General features: G+C 36.2%; 1 protein-coding gene and 1 long non-coding RNA gene across 4 annotated transcripts; both read right to left on the minus strand.

Annotated features, from left to right (window-relative positions):
• Positions 1-4,637: 4,637 nt before the first annotated feature.
• On the minus strand, positions 4,638-7,642 carry LOC121321411. The gene is made up of 3 exons (XR_005950936.1): positions 7,555-7,642; positions 7,032-7,145; positions 4,638-5,292 (listed from the first exon to the last, which is right to left on the minus strand). It is a non-coding gene; the product is annotated as an uncharacterized LOC121321411 (long non-coding RNA).
• Positions 7,643-8,194: 552 nt separating this feature from the next.
• On the minus strand, positions 8,195-13,471 carry LOC121322326 (cilia- and flagella-associated protein 221-like). 3 transcript variants are annotated; one of them, XR_005951024.1, is made up of 7 exons: positions 12,998-13,471; positions 12,543-12,623; positions 12,158-12,265; positions 10,997-11,165; positions 10,300-10,458; positions 8,980-9,080; positions 8,195-8,343 (listed from the first exon to the last, which is right to left on the minus strand). XR_005951024.1 is itself a non-coding variant. In XM_041262139.1 (5 exons), the coding sequence occupies exons 1-5, from the start codon at positions 13,112-13,114 to the stop codon at positions 10,430-10,432; spliced, it is 504 nt and encodes a 167-aa protein (XP_041118073.1). In that variant the 5' UTR covers positions 13,115-13,471; the 3' UTR covers positions 10,264-10,429. The 3 variants fall into 3 exon arrangements, 1 of the variants encoding a protein (XP_041118073.1); XR_005951023.1 differs by having other exon boundaries at positions 8,195-9,080; XM_041262139.1 differs by lacking the exons at positions 8,195-8,343; positions 8,980-9,080 and having other exon boundaries at positions 10,264-10,458.
• Between the last annotated feature and the right edge of the window lie 4,307 nt (positions 13,472-17,778).

Consider the following 17,778-nt stretch of genomic DNA (forward strand, 5'->3'; position numbering starts at 1 on the left):
CTTGAGTACGCTGCACGCTGTTAGGGTAGGCACCGCTGTAGATCTGCCCCCCATGCTTCAGTACCTCAGTGCACGCTCAGCCCCTGGTACTTCAGTGCCTCGTTGCACACGGTGCACGCAGTACTCAATGCACACGATGTTTAGCGCCTTCGGTGCTTGGTACAACTGGTGCACGCGGTGGTCACAGTACTCTCTGGCACCCGGAACTATGGGTCTGGCCCCTGAACGGGACTGCAGGTCAGCCCTAGGGCTATCAGACGTGGTTGTGGGTACGTTGCAGAATGCTAGGGTGGATTCCACTAGGTCGTTGTATGCCTACAAGTGGAAGTAATTTCAGAATTGGTGTCTGACTAGAGGTCATGACCCAATCTCTTGCCCCATGCCAGTTATCTTACAGTTTCTGTAAGAACTACTTGATGGTGGTATGTCACCTTTGCACATTGAAGGTGCATTTAGTGGTTATTTCTACACGCCATGCCCCTGTAGATTCGATATGTCCAGGCTATCTGGCTATCTGCTTTCTTAAAGGCACTCGGTGGTTATGCTCTCCCAGGAGGACCGTTCTCCCCTAATGGAGCCTTGACATTGTACTGGGAGCTTTCACAAAGGCCCCGTTTGAGCCCATATACTCCATAGAGTTCAAGTATCAGTCTATGAAGACAGCCTTCCTCTTGGCTATCGCCTCCGCTAAGCGGGTCAGTGAGCTACAGGTGCTGTCTTTGGGACGATGGCAGCAGGGTGTCACTGCATGCAAACCCTGCCTTCCTCTCCAAGGTGATCACACCGTTCCACATGAATCAGTCTGTGGAACTGGAGTCATTCCACCCACCTCTGTTTTCTTTGGAGGAGGATAGGAGATTGATACGTGTTAGCCGTTTGGTGGTTTACAAACACAGACAGTTATTAACAGACACAAACAAACAAAGCACTCACGAATATATTTTAAACACAGTTTTCTCTGGGTCTCTCGCGGTCCTTCCAGTCTCTAACACAAAACCAAGAGAAGGAGTAGATTGAGATTCTTTGGCCCCTTTTATGCCATCACGCATGACCCCTTGGTAAACGCGTGCAGCAGTCTCTACAATCTGCAGCTGCTACGTCGTGTCCCTTCCAGGTCAATAACTTCTTGCAACGGAGTCTCACCTTTTTCCAGGCTGACCGACTTCCTGACCCTGGAAACGAACTGTCGGGCCAGCCTGTCCAAAGGACCCTACTTTCGCTGCTTTGAGCCCTCACAGGTCGGGAGGGAGATTTACAACTAAGATTCATTATATTTCTGTCACAGTCATACTGACCAACTCTTTGTCTGTCACGGTATACAGCCCCTAGGACAGCCCCTCTTGAAGCAGTGACTGTCGCACTGGATTGTGGACACAGTCTCGATTGCATATGACAGTGCCGGCTTGCCCCCACCTGGGAAGGTAGCCGCACATTCTACCAGAGGGTTAGCTACATCTTGTGCCCTCTTTAGAGGGGCCTCACTGTCCGATATCTGTACTGCGGCTAGCTGGGCATACCACATACTTTCTCCATGTCCTTAATGTGGTAGACACTTCACTGCCTTCATTAGGCACGAGGGTCCTTGAGGTCGCACGCTTGCACTGCTAACATTGGTTAGGCGGTTCTGGTATACATTTCCCATGCGTAATGTTGGTGGTGGTCGTCTTCGACTTGAAAGGGAATGTTAGGTTACTTACCGTAACCCAGGTTCCCTGAAAGAGAAGACGACCAACAACCGCAAAGTCACATTGGTCGTCCTCACGGGTTCTATGCAAAAAGAGAAATGGCTTCTGTGGAATGATGGTTTTAACCCCTCTGTAGGCGGGAGCTCGGTGAATACCAATAGGCAGCCCATACGTAAAGTTTTGGTGGTCGTCTTCACTTTCAGGGAACCAGGGTTACGGTAAGTAACCAAACGTTTTGTGACATAACATGGAGGCTGTTTTATTTATGCTTTTGGAAGAAAGTGCTGTACGTAATCGAGCGAGAGCTCGTCAAGCACAGCTGTGCTCTTTTCTGCAAAACCAGAGGAGATGCCGTTTTGCCTTTTCTGCACTGCTAAATACAGTGGTGACTATCTGCAGTACCATGATGGTAGATTGAAATATTTGACGACCTTCGGACCAGAATGCTAGTAGGAACGACTTGAGTGGTTTCCAAATGACTGGATTGAAAATGTACGCAAGTCTAAGGAGTCGTATATGCGTCTTTGTCGTTTACTGAGACATTTTCTGGAGTGCCAAAACACACGGATGAGATGTTCGGTATCGGTGGAAAAACGAGCTGCGGTCGCGCTGTTGCGTTTGGGGATACGAATTGAACCATATTATTTTATTTAAGTTGCAAAACCAAAAAAATATGTATTTTCTTATAACAAAATATTATACAACTGTACTTTGATTAAGTAAAAAAAAAAGTGTACTATATGTATGCACTATTTACGATTGTTAGTGCGCATTAACTAACCAAACTGTATTAATAATAACCGCACTCGATTCTTGTTCCGAACAGGATTAACTAGTGCGGTTGTCACTGCCCTTTGTAACCGAACTGTGTGTGTATACATGTGTATATATGTGAACTCACAACCGCATAGAGCCTGTGTGTATACGTAGCCTTAGAATGACTGTAGTGTAAATCAAACGTGAAGCAGGCAGTAAAAAACTAATGCAGTCCAAGTTGAAGCTATTTTCTCTTTAAGGAACATATTCAGTAGATTAGCAGTTGTGGAAACAGAACCTTGTCATAGTTGGACAATATATTGTTGTAATAAGCACTGTAAACTTCAGCCAGTACATAGCTGTATTATGATTTGGCACCACAGTACATAGTTAGATTTCAGATGATCCAGGTTTGCTGCTGTGTTAGGTTCCTGACTCACTGATTTGGTTAAATAAATAAACTGTCCTTATGCTCCCCCTAGCGGCAGTATTTCATGAGAATTTCCAACACTTTACACAGAGATGTCCCTAAGTTAATAAGGGAATTTCTAGGTATAACACAAATAGATACTGCAGTACTGTATGCGATTTAGACAATAGTACAAATTCACTAAGCTTTTGACATGATAGTGGAGATGATAGGAATTTGGGAAATGCATTGGGTTTTATTCCCCACATTGTAGGGTCAAATACATGAGTACTCAAATCATTATTTGAATAGTTTATACTTTATACTGATACCTTATACAAATATTGATTACTTGTAATGGCAGCATATTGTTAATTTCACACACACACACACACACACACACACACACACACACACACATATATATATATATATATATATATAAATAAATCACATTAAACAGATTTGCAATCAAATTATGAGAAAAAGGGGACAAATACGAGGAAGTCAGATTAGCGTAGTCTCGAACGTTATAGGACTAGCTTGGTCCACTTAAAGTGGATATTTTTTATTTATTTATTTTTACCTAAAGCATCTTGTTTGGTAAGCTGCAATCAGTACTAAACTTGATCTCGTTTAAAGGATGATCCCAGTGATCTAATCCACCTTGGATAAACTGCAATTGGGATTAGAAATGGTACTAACATTTGGTACACTGCAATTGACCCTGATTGTCTATATCATGTTTGTCTGAGTAGATGAAACACTAGTCATTATAAAGTGTCATTGTTTCTTTGATAATAACACTGGTTGTTCATTGACCAGGTTTAGTTAAGCAATGAACCTGCTGTTCCCTTAATAATAAACCTGTAGGTACTGAGCATCATTCAGAAACATGTTTTACCCACTAGATAAAAGACCAGAGGAAATCTTTAACAGTGGAAAGGAAATACTACACATTCATACATAAACATATGTTTAACTAGAAAACTAAACCAATGGTGTTTGTTCAGTTTGTCAGAATATGAAAGAAACTGTAAATGTAAATTTAATTTAAAGTTAATAAATAAATTCCTCCCCAACATGCTGAATATCCATCTAAACCACACCTGCTGTTCTATCTTGTACCTGACAAGTATTAAGTTTTGCACTAATTTACATGCATTTCTATCCAGAACATGAATATTAATTTCTCACAAAGAGGCACTTTAAAATTGGTACTCATTATTTGGCACAGATTTAGTAGAACTGTATATCTTTTTTCATTGAACAACAAAGAGGTCAATAAAATGTATCGTTTTATGACACCCATCATTTTCCTGTTCAAGGCCAGCACTCAGTTATATTTAGAATTTTGCAATCACAAGGTTGTGTTCCGAATGTGCCTCCCTATGATGGAGGGTTTGACTGAATAGATATTGAATTGAACCCAAGTATTAAAAAAAAAAAAAAAAAAAAAACCATTTATGTAATTGATTAACCAAGTGTGTTGTATCTGGGAGCAGGCAATTGAAACACGCTCCAGCAGGAGATTCAGTGGACATTCAATCATACACCCCAGTCTGCAGTACTGGTATTATGTATAAACAGTGTACTTTTGTACTTTGAAGACAAAGAGATGGACATGTGAACTTTGAAGACAAAGAGATGGACTTGTGATCATATAAATCTAGACCTGTGGAGCATGGAGGCACTACAATGAAAAAGGTTTGCAGGTTTCAATTATAACTGTTCAGCTCAGAAGAATATTTATCTTTCAGTTGTAGTTTAGTGTTTTATAATACATGGTGTTATCGACAGTCACAGTAATAATACAAACGTACATGCTGCTATAAATCACACTGAGCATTCATGAGAGCTATTGTAAGCAGTACAGCTTTTTAATTTGTTTTATTATTCTTATGATCAACAGCTAGATGGGGCTCAAACTATAGAAAACAGACTACAATATATGGACAATTAAAAAAAAAAAAAAAAAAAAAAAAAAAAAAAACTTTAAAAGGCCAAGTTTTTTTTTTTAATAATCCCTTTATAGTAAGCAATGATGCAAGACAATATACAGCATGTATTACAGCTATATATTGTATAAAAACTGCTGCTGAATAAGTTTAATCAAAAACATGTATTAAAACAGTAATGTAAACAAATGCCTATTTAAATATGACAGCTAATATATAAACACTCAATCAGTTACATTTTCCTCAGTAATTTTGAATGTAATATTTTATAATCTGCTATAAAAAGACACATTAAGAAAAAGTGATATTAGCATTAAACAACCTTTAGTCAGTATTGCAGTAAGACATCAGCCAGTCATATATTTCATCTTTTCCATCAGGCCTGGCCACCAACTTCAGTTGCTTCAGCTGAGTTTTAACTTTTGTTCCAAGTTTATTGTTCTGGGATTGTAGATATTGCTCCAGTTGCTGTTCTCTTACATCTCTGTAAAACAAAATGCATACAATGAAATACAACAAGAACAACAACTAAAAATGTGAGTTTAAATTGTAGTTATCTTACTGATCAGAGCGTTGCCTGGGAGAACATTGCTTTGCATCCTTTGTCTTAAAATAAGAGAGTGTTAAACTTACACAATTCCTTCATTTGAAAACAGCACTTTTTTTTTTAATGATTCCATTGAGAAAACAGGAATTTAAGGGGTCGGATCACATTTGGACATGCCATTTTGCTGTGTTCCAAATCTAACAAAATCGAAACACGATCTAGAATTTTCATGATGAGAAGAATACCTTGTGAAACATGTGCCTTGCTCCTCAATAGTTGATCAGCTTTGAGCTGCACACCTTGCTGTTTGCTGCGAACACTGCTGATGTTCCAGACACAAAGGATTCAAAACCAAATATGCGAACTTTTTAATCATGTAGACATGTGGGATTGTTTTGGGGAATTATGTACTGCTGACAATCATAGAGTATTGTAATACAAACTTCCCTTTTTCACACTTCTGTAAACTCATAGAATTCATAATTGGTTTGTTGGCACTGAAACACAAGTCCAAAAGTGTAGGTAAAATCTGTGGATGTTTTTAAGCGTTGTTGTTTTAAAAAATACTGTAAATATTACTGATAACTGACATCCTCTAAACTGGTATCATAAATTGAATTTATATACTAAACAAAGGCACTTAAATAATTTTGATTAGGGTGTAATGATAAACGCAAACTTATTGAAAGATCAATCCACAATAACCAACACAGTCCCTAATAGAAATCAGCATCAGTGCTTATGCTGCATGACTTGCTGTACAATACAAATGTAAATGATTAGTCACTTCTACAAATACACTTATGCAGTACATGTATTCATTATGCTAATCTGGATATAGGTTCATTGGCATATATTGTTGTCTGTATAGGAGTTTTGCTTTATAGACATGTACTGATGAAAAAAAAAAAAGGTTTCTCAAAAAACAGCAAGAACATTTCATTTTGTTTTATAAGTCATTGCCAGACGATCTTTGCATATTTTTGGTAAATATACTGTAGTACCTACAGGGAGGAAAGAAGACCCTACTTGTATAGCAGGTTGAGCAATTCCATGTTTTATCGTGAACTTAATTAGGCTCATCATGGTTAAGATAGAGTGCCGTCTAATTAAGCTCACAGTAAAACTCTGAGGAATACGAGTGTCATTTCCATCCCTGGCCCACCTTCTGGCTCAGCTTTCAGGTTTTAAACAAATATATCAAGGGCCACTCCTTTCTCACTGATGGTTTTCCTCATTCATTTTTTGTTATTACAATCAGGCAAAGACTGTATTTTGGGAAGGAGAGAAGAAAACAAAGCCACCTGTCTATGGACAGTATAATTATGTGGTGAAAAGAGATGTACAACAATAAGCTGTGCTTTACTTTTCCACTGATGCACCTCATTCTTCACTATTCAATTTAAAGTCCTGGTAACCATAATATTATCATTTGTATCTAAGGCCCTTGCTTAAGGGAATTCAATTGTTATTAACTAGATTCCAATAAAAATAAGAAAGAACATGTTTTTTTTTTGTATTATCCACGATAAGTTTACAGTGTTACAAAGCCGGATTCAACATTTCTATCTCATTATGTTGTTACTGTTTGAGCATAGATCACCAAGTCTGAATCTGTGGAAAACAAAACTGAAACCCCTTCCTGGGGTCCCACTGAAGCTTTCTAAACAAATTACCTCTCGTCTTTTGCTGATCTATCTTTAAGCTGTTCTGTTGTTGGTAGGCTTTCAATCATTGGAAACTCAGCCTTCAGCATCTCAGGTGTGAGAGAAATCCCTTCACTGTCATGCCTGCCACACACGAAGAACAAGAGAACAACCAATTGAACCAAGTAAGTCCACAGTGGCTAACAATATCACATGTTAGCTTTAGTTGTTTATAAAATGACAAGAAAACTGTTCACTTGGGGGTGTGTTAAAAAAATAAATCAGCACCTGCATTATTCCCCTGTCCTGTGGCAATATTCAATCAACATTTAGAAATACTAAAATAAACTAAATTAATTCAATAATAAACATTTTAGACTATAGAGTGTCTTCATTTCTAAATGTAGCATTCATTGAGTGTTTTGTAGTTATGGACAGCATTCAATCAAACTTTTCGAATTCATTTTAGAAAAAACAAACAAAAAAGATCTGGAATTTATCGAAGCTGTAAAACAATACACATCCATATTTTTTATTTAGGTAATTTGCTTACATGGCCTCTGTGACGGAAAAATGAGTTCTGGTGATGAATCTTCCTCCCAACCTGTGAGGGCGCTAAAGAACGAGAGGAGAAGTATCTGGAAGGGCTGGCCTGACAGTTCGTTTCCGGGTCAGGGAAGTGGGTCAGCCTGGAGTGAAGCGCGACTCTGTTGTAAGACCGTATTGATTTGAAAGGTAAACGAGAGGCAGCTGCAAGTAATAAGGCAGCTGCAACCGTTTATCACGATATCATGCGGGATTACATATAGGGGCCAGGGTAACGCTGATCTTCTCCTTCGTTTGGGTTAAACGAGTGGAGAGAGAGAAGGACTGAGAGAGGAGCTCTCAGAGTGGATTGTGTTCGTGTAACTGTCTGTTTTTGTATTCAGCACTAGACAGTTAACGCACATCTCCAGAGCTGTCGAAAGGAGAGCACTATCCGGAGCACCACTGCACTGAGCACCTGCACGTTTTCGATCACCCAGGACTGGTGACCGTACCGTTGTTTTTGTTCAGGACTGTGCCCTTGTTTTCATTATCCCCGTGCTTTACACATTGTTGTGTATTGCCGGGGATTTATTATTTTTGACGGTCGCCAGGCCTGGAAAAGAGCAATAAAGCACTTATTCACTGAATCACTGTTGTCTGTTCATCACTCCTGCACCGCATCACCGCGACATCTGTTCCCCTTACCAACCACTTTGCCACAGCCTCCAATACATCTTCTTCGATGTCTTCTGCTAAGCCATCCAGTGCTGGAGGGACTGCAGTAGGAAGTAAATCTGTGCCAAAAGGGTCTGATCTAAAGTATATATAAAAAAAAAATCAAAAATTAAAATCAACACCTTGTCCCAATAAATCATTATCAACTGGAGAGAATCCTATGTGTTTACTTCATAGTCATAACATAGTGAAATGATGGACATCAACTAAAAGGCGGTAATAAAACAGTTAAAAGAGTTTTAGACAAAATACAGCTTTGGGGTTGAGTAATGTATAGGTTGCATTGGAATCTGTGTATCTTGTCCTGCTATACCTTCTAGATTTTTATTTGTATGTGTATGTAAAAAAATGACCCTTGTTTTGACAGTGACTTCTTAATTGTATAATCACAAGCCTGAACTTGAAAAGTGTTAGCTTTGAAAAAGAACAAGTATAATTAGCCAAGGTTCCATTTGAATTGATTATCTGTCTTCAGCACTTACCTCCATTCAGTTAACACAGCAGAAAGAAATGCTAACAGTATATTATGTGCGGAACGTCACATTTATCAAACTACAGTGGAGCACAACAAAGGCTGATGTGTGGCTAACTACTAGAAGCGTAATCAAAGTACATGCATTTGTACTGAGTAACTGGCTCAATGAAAGCTTCCATAATTAAACAAGATCAATCATCAAGGGGCAAGTCAGTGAAGACTGAATTCCAGCATGCTTACTCTTGAGGTGTCCATGAGCTGCTCAAGGTTGCAGTTAGAGACAAAGCAGCAAGAGATGCCAACGGAAACTTCTTCCACGCCATTACACCGCAAATCACCTCCTGGTTTAACAGGAGTCATTTAGTCAGATTCCTTGAGTACTGTACCAGTGCTGTACTTACAGTGTATACGTCAAATGTCAAAACTAGTCTGTTGTTAACTTAGTGAAGTGATGTCATGCACTCTGCTCCTGTATAGCTAAATCACAAAAAAAGAGTCATTCAGAACATTTCATATAAATATGAATTAATGGACTGAAGGCCCTTCAATGTAGATTTAAATACTGTTAGTACAATGAGCTTGTTCTTCTCAGCTCATCAGGAAGATAGGACTGATAACCACTTTACAGGAAGAGTGAATCAAGGGATGTGTGATTCAGAATTGAGTGAATTCAATGCTCTATCGTATAACCACTGTTTTAAATCATTAGGTTACACTTTAAGGTGTAAGCTGTATCAGTGCTTCTATGTCTGTTCTTGTATGAAGCAATATAAATACTTTTCGTCTGGGTGTTTTGTTTGTATGTACTGTATGTGTGCATGTGCTGAAACTGTCATAAAAGATAAAAAAACAAATTATTTGTGTCATGTGTATATCATATGCTCTTAATAAATACATACTAATGTAGTTTGTATCATTTTCTTTGGTATTTGATATTTAAATACTGTACAAACATAAAAGCTTTCATTCCATGCACTGAACTTTCAGTAGGAATATTAAACAATATTTAATATGTAAATGGAAGTAAAGGTATTTGTATAAGCTGTTTAAGTAGCTACCCAAGCACAGCAGTGTTTTCTGTATATCCTACTGAACTGTTTAAAAAATTCCTTTTATGCAATTTGTGTACTCCATGATTTTTTTAGGATATCATTCTTATAAATGCTCACAGAACCCTTGTCTGAAAAAGTCAGTTGTAAGCCTAGCTCATCTTTTAAACATCACTCATTGTCTCAACCAATCAGGTTGCAAGTAGAATGGCTACAGGGCTTTCATACACAATGGTGTCTATTCAACTGATTTAAATGGTAGCAGATCTAAGACAGAAATACACTAAAGAGATGTAATTATATCTGTTATATCTTTTTCATAGCCTTGGTGCAGAAAGATCCTGAATAACACAAACGGTGTAATTATTTAGATTTGTATAACGTTTTGATTGGTTTCAGGATGATTAACTATTGCCCGTGGTCAATCACCTAGCTGGCAGCGGATAATAATGCATAAATTAGATCATACCAGCTCACGTTTGACTCAAATAAAAGTGGTTTAAATATTTACCTCTTGATCAAGAAATTTCTTCTGTGTGCTGGGAACATTAGCCCTTGCTGCAGCATCCTTGATGACAGTGTATCTTGGGACTGGGCACAGGTGAAATTCAAGGTCAGTTTCTAAGTAGGAGAGGGGCTGCTTAAATGCATAAAGACCAGGAGCAGGGTTCTGCAAAAATAAAAAATAATAAAAAAAAAGAACAGGTTGTCATCATTATTAAATAAGCTTCAACCTAAAAAGAATAGTTCATCATTGAGAGTCAGAATTGCTTTGTATATTATTGCGTACAATGTTGTCTCCAATATAGTGTAAGACTTTTACAAGCTTGTATTTAGTTTCAAAACAAAATACCCAAGTTACATAAATCCACAATTACTATACATTTAGAGAATAATGAACACTGTTTTAAGAAAGATTTTTGTATGTTATATACAACAAGTTGGGAAATTGTCATTTTACAAATGTAGTTTACAAGAGGTATTCTTTTATAAGTGTTATGTACAACAAATGATGGTAAACCAGACCCTTTTTTTTGTGCCTTTTTTAGCCCGTCATCAACATTCCCACAAACAAAGGTGACCAATAGTATATCAAGAAATCCCAAAACAACCTCCCCCAAACGTACCCAGCAATGGCTTTAGTTAGTGTCTGTTGTTATAGCATTAAAGATTAAATGAAGAAAAAAAAAACCCAATTTATTTTTCACTTATGAAAATCTTTAGAAGATGGCACTCAGGGGATCTCAGTAGAGCTTCAGGTGGGGTTAATGATAGAGCAGCAGAAGCGTTTTTCTCCCATTCCAGGATCTGCTCTTCCTCTAGGTCAGCTAACTGGGTTGCAGAAGAAGGCAAGGTCGCTGCTGGGATCAGCTCATCCTAGAAAAAAAGAAAGCAAACATGTAAATATTTGTCTGTAAGATTTACAGAGGGTGCGTGCCCTTATAAAAACACAATACGCACCATACATTTTGGTCAACAAGCCGTTTACTTTTTTGAAGTTGTAGGTAATAAACACAATGATGGCGTATACAGTAAATCAGCACATAGATTGGATGAAAAATCACTACTGTGTATGAAATAACCTTTACTCAACTGCTTAAAAATGTTTTTAGCCAAAGTATACAGATAGTAGTATATCCAAATATTTGTGTTAATTGTGTAGGTTATCTTTTACTTGCCTACTACATTTGTTTGGGTAGGACTTGTTTAAGCTCAACAGCTCTTTCAGGGTTCACATACTATGATGTAATTGAGATAGAAGGGTAATTATAGCATAATCTAAACATTTGGTTTTCAAAAACACAACGTGGGATGTTTAGTTTTGTGACTGGTAAAATACTGTCTGTGTGGAAGAATAGGCCAAGCTCTGGGATACTTATGAATGTCAACAACGCCATAAAATAGCTTCAGAGGAGCACTGAAAAAAAAAAACAATCTGAATTATCTGCAAGTGCCTCTTGTCTGTCATATTTGCCCCTTGTCTGATTGTTCCTGTCAGTTGTTTGTAAACTTTCCTTTGGCTTCTAATGTGAAGATGTAAGTGTTGTCTGTATGGTCTTTTTTTCTTTTTTTCTTTTTTTTTTTACTGCATTGTATACTCTTACTGCATTGAGTTTTTGCTACATAATATAATTAAGCAACAACAGCAGGGGCTGTAGGATAAGAAAAGGTACAAGTGTTACGAACAACGTAATCTTTCAAATGAAAAGCCAACAATTTCATAAAGAACTTAACACATTTAAATAGCAGCATATATATTAATACAGGTTGGTGCGTATTCTCATTAAAAATCACACTAAACAAATGTTTTCAGATCTCCAGGGACATACAGCTTTTTGATTTTAAGAGAAACGGCTAGCTTGGTTTACCTCAGCACCTGACCTAAGAAGCCGAGACAGTGTTTGGGGAACACAACTGGTTGATGCATCAAGGGCTGACTTTGTTTGATATCCCATCAGTTTGAAGTGCTGGGGAACCTAGTGTTTAATAAAATGTGAAAATGTACAAGAGAACACACACATCTCATTCAGATTTAGTTAGCTGAGAAGACCAGTAAAAGTTAACTTGTTTATAGATTTTCAACAGCTGTTTAAATCATTAAAATGGAACCACAATGCAATTGATTAATATTGTATTATTATTATTAAAACCAAATAATAATAATAATAATAATAATAATAATAATAATAATAACAGAAACATAAGAGCTTTTTAGGTCAAGGATTTAAAAATGATGGAAAGACAATCACAAACCTTTAAATTGTAGAATGGGACTACTGGTTTAAATTTTACTTCAGTTGGTTTGACAGGTACAGGTCCCAATGCGTGAGGAGCCTATGATTAGAAGAATGCTCTTATTAAGAAACATTTTAGACATTTGTAAATACAAGTTAGCCCCTAAACCAACCATTACAAAATATATTTTGTTAGTTTAACAGTGTCCTTCTAGAAAAACTTTTCCATGTCTTGCCAAACTATATTGGCCAACAGATGTGGGACATGTTCATCCCAAAGTCCACACTGGCTCAACAGATATCCTGGAACTTAAAGATATTGTACAAGATAAAAACAAATGGTCCTTGGTACCCTTAAAGAAGATTTGATATACAGTACATACTCAAAGCAAAGGCAAACGCAGTTATTTTTTTGCAGGTGGTTAACGCTATGGCATACAACTAAGGACAACTGGAATTTGCAAGATTACTTACAAGTTCATCAGTCTGGTTAGGAGGTGTGTAGATGGGAAAGGTGAAAGGAAGCATGTTTTCCAATGACAGTTTCATAAGGAATGGCTTATCTTCGACACCAACATCTGGAAAGACCATACTGGAAAAGCTGTCCTCTGATGAATGCAAATACAGTTTTTGTTAGACGTCTGTATTTTATTTATATCTTTTTTTAAAAATAACATTCTAAATGTTAATGGAGAATCAACATATTAGAAAATAAAATGTTTTGCGTCTGTATCACTTCTTATTAATTGAATAATTCTTTGGTTGAAACATTCCTTGCTTACCTGCTACTGTTGTTTTACTGGTCTGTCTTTTAATACTTTGAACTAGATCGTTTAACGAAAGCAGCCTGTTGTTCATCTGACAATGTAACAAGATCTAGGAAATTGAACTGAAACAATATTCAAAAAGACTGAAATGTACATTAATTAACATTATTTACACAGTTAAATATTGAGTACTCAAAGCTTACAAAGTTTATATGGCACTTACTGCAACAAACCTTTATAAAATATACAGGTTTTACCATTAGTATTTTTTTTTATACAGCATATCATTTTATGTATCATTTTATTTAAATTGTATGCGCAAAAACCTATTTTCTTTAACATGATGTTGAGTATTGATACATGTAGGATGCCCTTAGTCATACATTTTTATTGGAAACAATGTTAATGTTTACCAGAGTCCTCCTTTCTGCCGATTTATCCAAAATGGACTCTGGCAGGATAATAACTCAGGAGATGTTCTTTAATATGTTGCTATTAAGTCACATAGCATGGATCATAAGTCTTTATTCCTATATTTAGCAATGCCAAGTCTTTTTAGTGTGCAGGCTGACTGCTTACAGTACATAACTACCCTGCCATTAGTCATCATAACTGAAGCAAGATGGCTTTCACAGTTTGGCTTAGACATGCTTATGGTTCTCAGTCTGTATTTCTAAATATAACTTCCTCTGAAAAAATAAAGACAACTGTTTGGCATAAGGATACCAACACTAATAAATGTCTCCAGTAGGTGATAATTCCTCAGATGGTTTGTAAAAATGTATTAGAGAGTTATCGAATACTGAACAACGGGATGCGAAGAGTGATGTTTCTAAACAGTGAAGGAAGTGTGCCTTTTTTACATATCTGTTAAACCACGGCCATAGCTTGCATGTGCTTTATACAGTGACTTGCTTATGTGATAATTTGATTTTGACTGTTTTATAGACTTATTCGTTATGCCTCTCTAATAATAAACACGTGCATATAATTTGTAAGACCATGTTTAGCAAAATGCCATCTTATTATGCATATTCACAGTGCTGCCATTGTGCCCATAGTACATTATACAAGATGGTTTAATGTGAAAAAAAGACAGCAAAGATAGCTTCTACTTTTTCTGTGCTTTAGTGATCATAAAAGGTTATGTGCACATATTCATACATACAGGGTAATGGGTTGCCTGGTATTGAATAACATACATATGCGTTTTCAAAGCTGAATGTGAACTTGGTTGCTATAGTGTTTTCCTGAAAGAGAAACAGCACAAACACACACACAAAGAACACATAGCGGTGCATGCTATAAAGATACTATTTCTTTTAATTTACACTATAATAAAATCATCTGCACTAAACATTCATAATTGCACTTCATGTTGCAGTGCACATATATCAGTACATTGGCACCTGAGATTACAAAGGTTGAAGAGAGTTAAATATCCACTTTCTTCATAGGGCAAAAGTTAGGTAGAGCTGGACTTTAAGATCTATTTTATTTCTGGGTTTACTCTCTTAAGCTATCCAAGTAGAGGTAGATATGAATACACTTTGTTCAGAGAATGTGTCTACTAGAGGTATGTACAGATTCCATAAACATAGACTCTGAACTGATAATAATTACTTAAGGTGAACTTGAGGAGGTTCCAGTCTTTGTTTAATTTGTGGGTAAATAAAATAGCACCAGACTAGAGTACTAGTTATAATACAGAGTAAAAGCCTATATAATATATATATATATAAATTGTTCAATCTTTATATAAATATTATTATATATAAGAATATGGAGGTTCTCAACGAGAAAGTTAAGCTATAAATACGAAAGTACCACCAGATATCAACAATTACACCCCAATATCTACAGGTCCCCAACCTCAAGTCATTTTATTGTCTTGAAAGGAAAAATGAAAGGCACACTTAAATCATTTTGGAAAATAAACAATTAAATAAAATTCTGTTTTGGACTCCAGCGCTTTTAGAACTATAATGGTAACATACCTTTCGAGCGGCTTGTTGGAAATGGCTTAGGGCTCTGTGTCTCACTTCCCAGGGGTTGTTTGAATACACATTGAATTTTGGTATGGAGGTAGGAAACTGAAACACATTTTTTTAAAGGTAAAATAAAAACATCTAAATTATTTATGTATGTCTATATATGGTATGCATTTAAATAACATATGTACAGTTTACAAAGCTAACAATCTATATAACTTAGGCATGTGGTTCCCAAATTGTGTCAGGATCCAGAGGTGGGCAGTAGAACCCTACTTGGTTGGCCAAGGAAGAAAGATTACAAAAGGCTGTATAATTCAAATGACTGATTCTGTTAAATATTTATGCCCCATTAACAGCTAAAGGGAAACTAGTGGCAGTACAGTAGGGTCGTTTGACAGAGGAAAGACCTTTGTTATTTTGAATGAACACTTAACATTTGCGTTAATATTTGAACAAAAAGTATTACAATGGGCTTCTGTGCCAAATGGAGAGCAAAAAAAGTCTAAAAAAAAGATTCTAGGCTACACCAGTTATAATGCATGTGTGATATCTACATTGGTAGAATCAGGTATATTGAAAATATAATTTATTTTCAATACTAGGCAAAGTTGTTTACTCTATACTTGTTAACCAAGTGTGTTAAATTGGCTGCTCATTTACATAAAAGTGTATTTACCTGCCCCGCAGTTCGCAGAACTCGTCTGAATGATACCCAAGACTGGGTTCTTTCCAATTCTTTTTCTATAAATGGGTCCCCTCTTTTTATCTAAAAAAAAGAAAACATATCTATGCAGCTTATTATTTTAACATTATATACATCAAGTATAAAAAATGAGAAACAGAAAATATGTATTTACAAATGCATAAAGAGAATATGTATAAGACAGAGAGAAATGATTGACAAATATTCCAGTTACTGCTATCAAACAAAAATGCTGCCTGGATATGGTTAGAAAGCAAATATGTTCTTAAGCAAAGGAAACATTTACATTCATGTGTTCAGTTAAAACACTGTGTATGTTTTAAGCAGCCCCATTTTATTTTTTTAATTCAGGATGGCGCGTAGTAAATTTTAAGTGATCTATCATGACTGGGAAAGAGTCAAGATTCCAGAGGAAAACTATAACAAGAGAAGCTTGTGTAATGTCAAAGCAGAGTTATTTGTTTTTTTTTGTAGTAAGCAAATCATGGATCCCACAAAATGGTACTTGTGTCAATATAAACAACAGCTTGGGAACTGATAACGTATGACAGTGTTAAAAAAAAAAGAGAAAATAACTTTTAACACATCGTTCCAAGTTAAATGTTTAAATTGTTTATACAATAAATTAGCTAAACTATGAAAATATATAAAATCACCAGCTCCATATGTCGACATGTGTTTTTCTTTTCTCACTGAATGTACAGTAAATGGTTAGCATATAAGTTTAATTTACAATAATATACTTTTTATGATTTTTTTTTTTTTTTAATAAATGATCCAGGATAGCATTCGGTCACGTCATTCTCACCATCTCAGCTGATTGGCTCTTTTTTCCAGGACATCAAAACGAACCCTTTGCTCAAATGAGGGTTCTTTCATTTGTCTTGTTTTGTGCCCATCACTGGCATGGGACAGTGCTTAATGCAAGAATAATAGGATGAATAAAATATGGACACAGAAGACATCTGTGACACATATTTAACTAAGCTACTGGATCATTACAAATATTTTTAGACATTACTTTTAACGTTAGTAACTATGTTACTAAACATGTACACATTATTAGTAAGACAATAAAAAGCTTTATTGAACTTTCAGTGTGTAATAAAATATAATGCTATAGCTTGCTTAGTTAATGTTAATCATATACTTCAAAACAGGTAGACAATATTTAATTAAATACTGATACTCCTGCTCTTAATTCACATTACCTTCTTCCATGTCTTTAGTTCGTAGATTTCCTGGCTGTTCAATTAAAACTTTAGCCACGGAGTTATGATTTGATAAATCCACTGGAAGTTTCAGGTTCTGGTACACAATCTCCTACAATTAGTCAAAGGACAATGTTAGTGTCATCACCCCTTGAAAAGAGATACTGGATTTCATTATTTTAAAATTGCTGCTGTTCCATTACCATTGTTTTTCCAATAGATGGCACAGGTTTTAATTTTCTTTTTGCCCTGGATAAGTGTACCAGTGATATTTTCCAGGGATCAAGCTGCTGCTTTAATAAAGCGTCTTTTGTTTCCTCATCTTTGTTCTTGGTTCTGAAAAAAAAAAAAAAAAAAAAAAAAAAAAACACAAGGGATATTTTAAAAAGGTCTGCATCTTTGATATGTTCAGAGGTTAAAATAAATGTTAGTTAAATTTCCACTGAGCAACAACCTGCAATGGAACTTTATTGCGAGAACGATAATAGCTGTATACCAAACAATAAGACCAAACAGAGCAAAACATTATTTTGTTTTATTGTTGGTTTTTAATTTGTCTTATACCTTGTGAGACTGAAAA

Source organism: Polyodon spathula, chromosome 10 (assembly GCF_017654505.1).
Source record: "Polyodon spathula isolate WHYD16114869_AA chromosome 10, ASM1765450v1, whole genome shotgun sequence".
Lineage (NCBI taxonomy): Eukaryota > Metazoa > Chordata > Actinopteri > Acipenseriformes > Polyodontidae > Polyodon > Polyodon spathula.

Bases quoted from the DNA above. Each gene is read 5' to 3' on its own strand.
- LOC121322326 (XM_041262139.1), bottom strand. From the start codon at position 13,114: ATGGTCTTTCCAGATGTTGGTGTCGAAGATAAGCCATTCCTTATGAAA. The intron at 11,166-12,157 runs GTAAACCAAGCT...CTTTTTTTCTAG, and splicing joins TTCTTAGGTCAGGTGCTGAG to GATGAGCTGATCCCAGCAGC. The intron at 10,459-10,996 runs GTGAAAAATAAA...TTATTTTTGCAG, and splicing joins TCTTCTAAAGATTTTCATAA to AACCCTGCTCCTGGTCTTTA.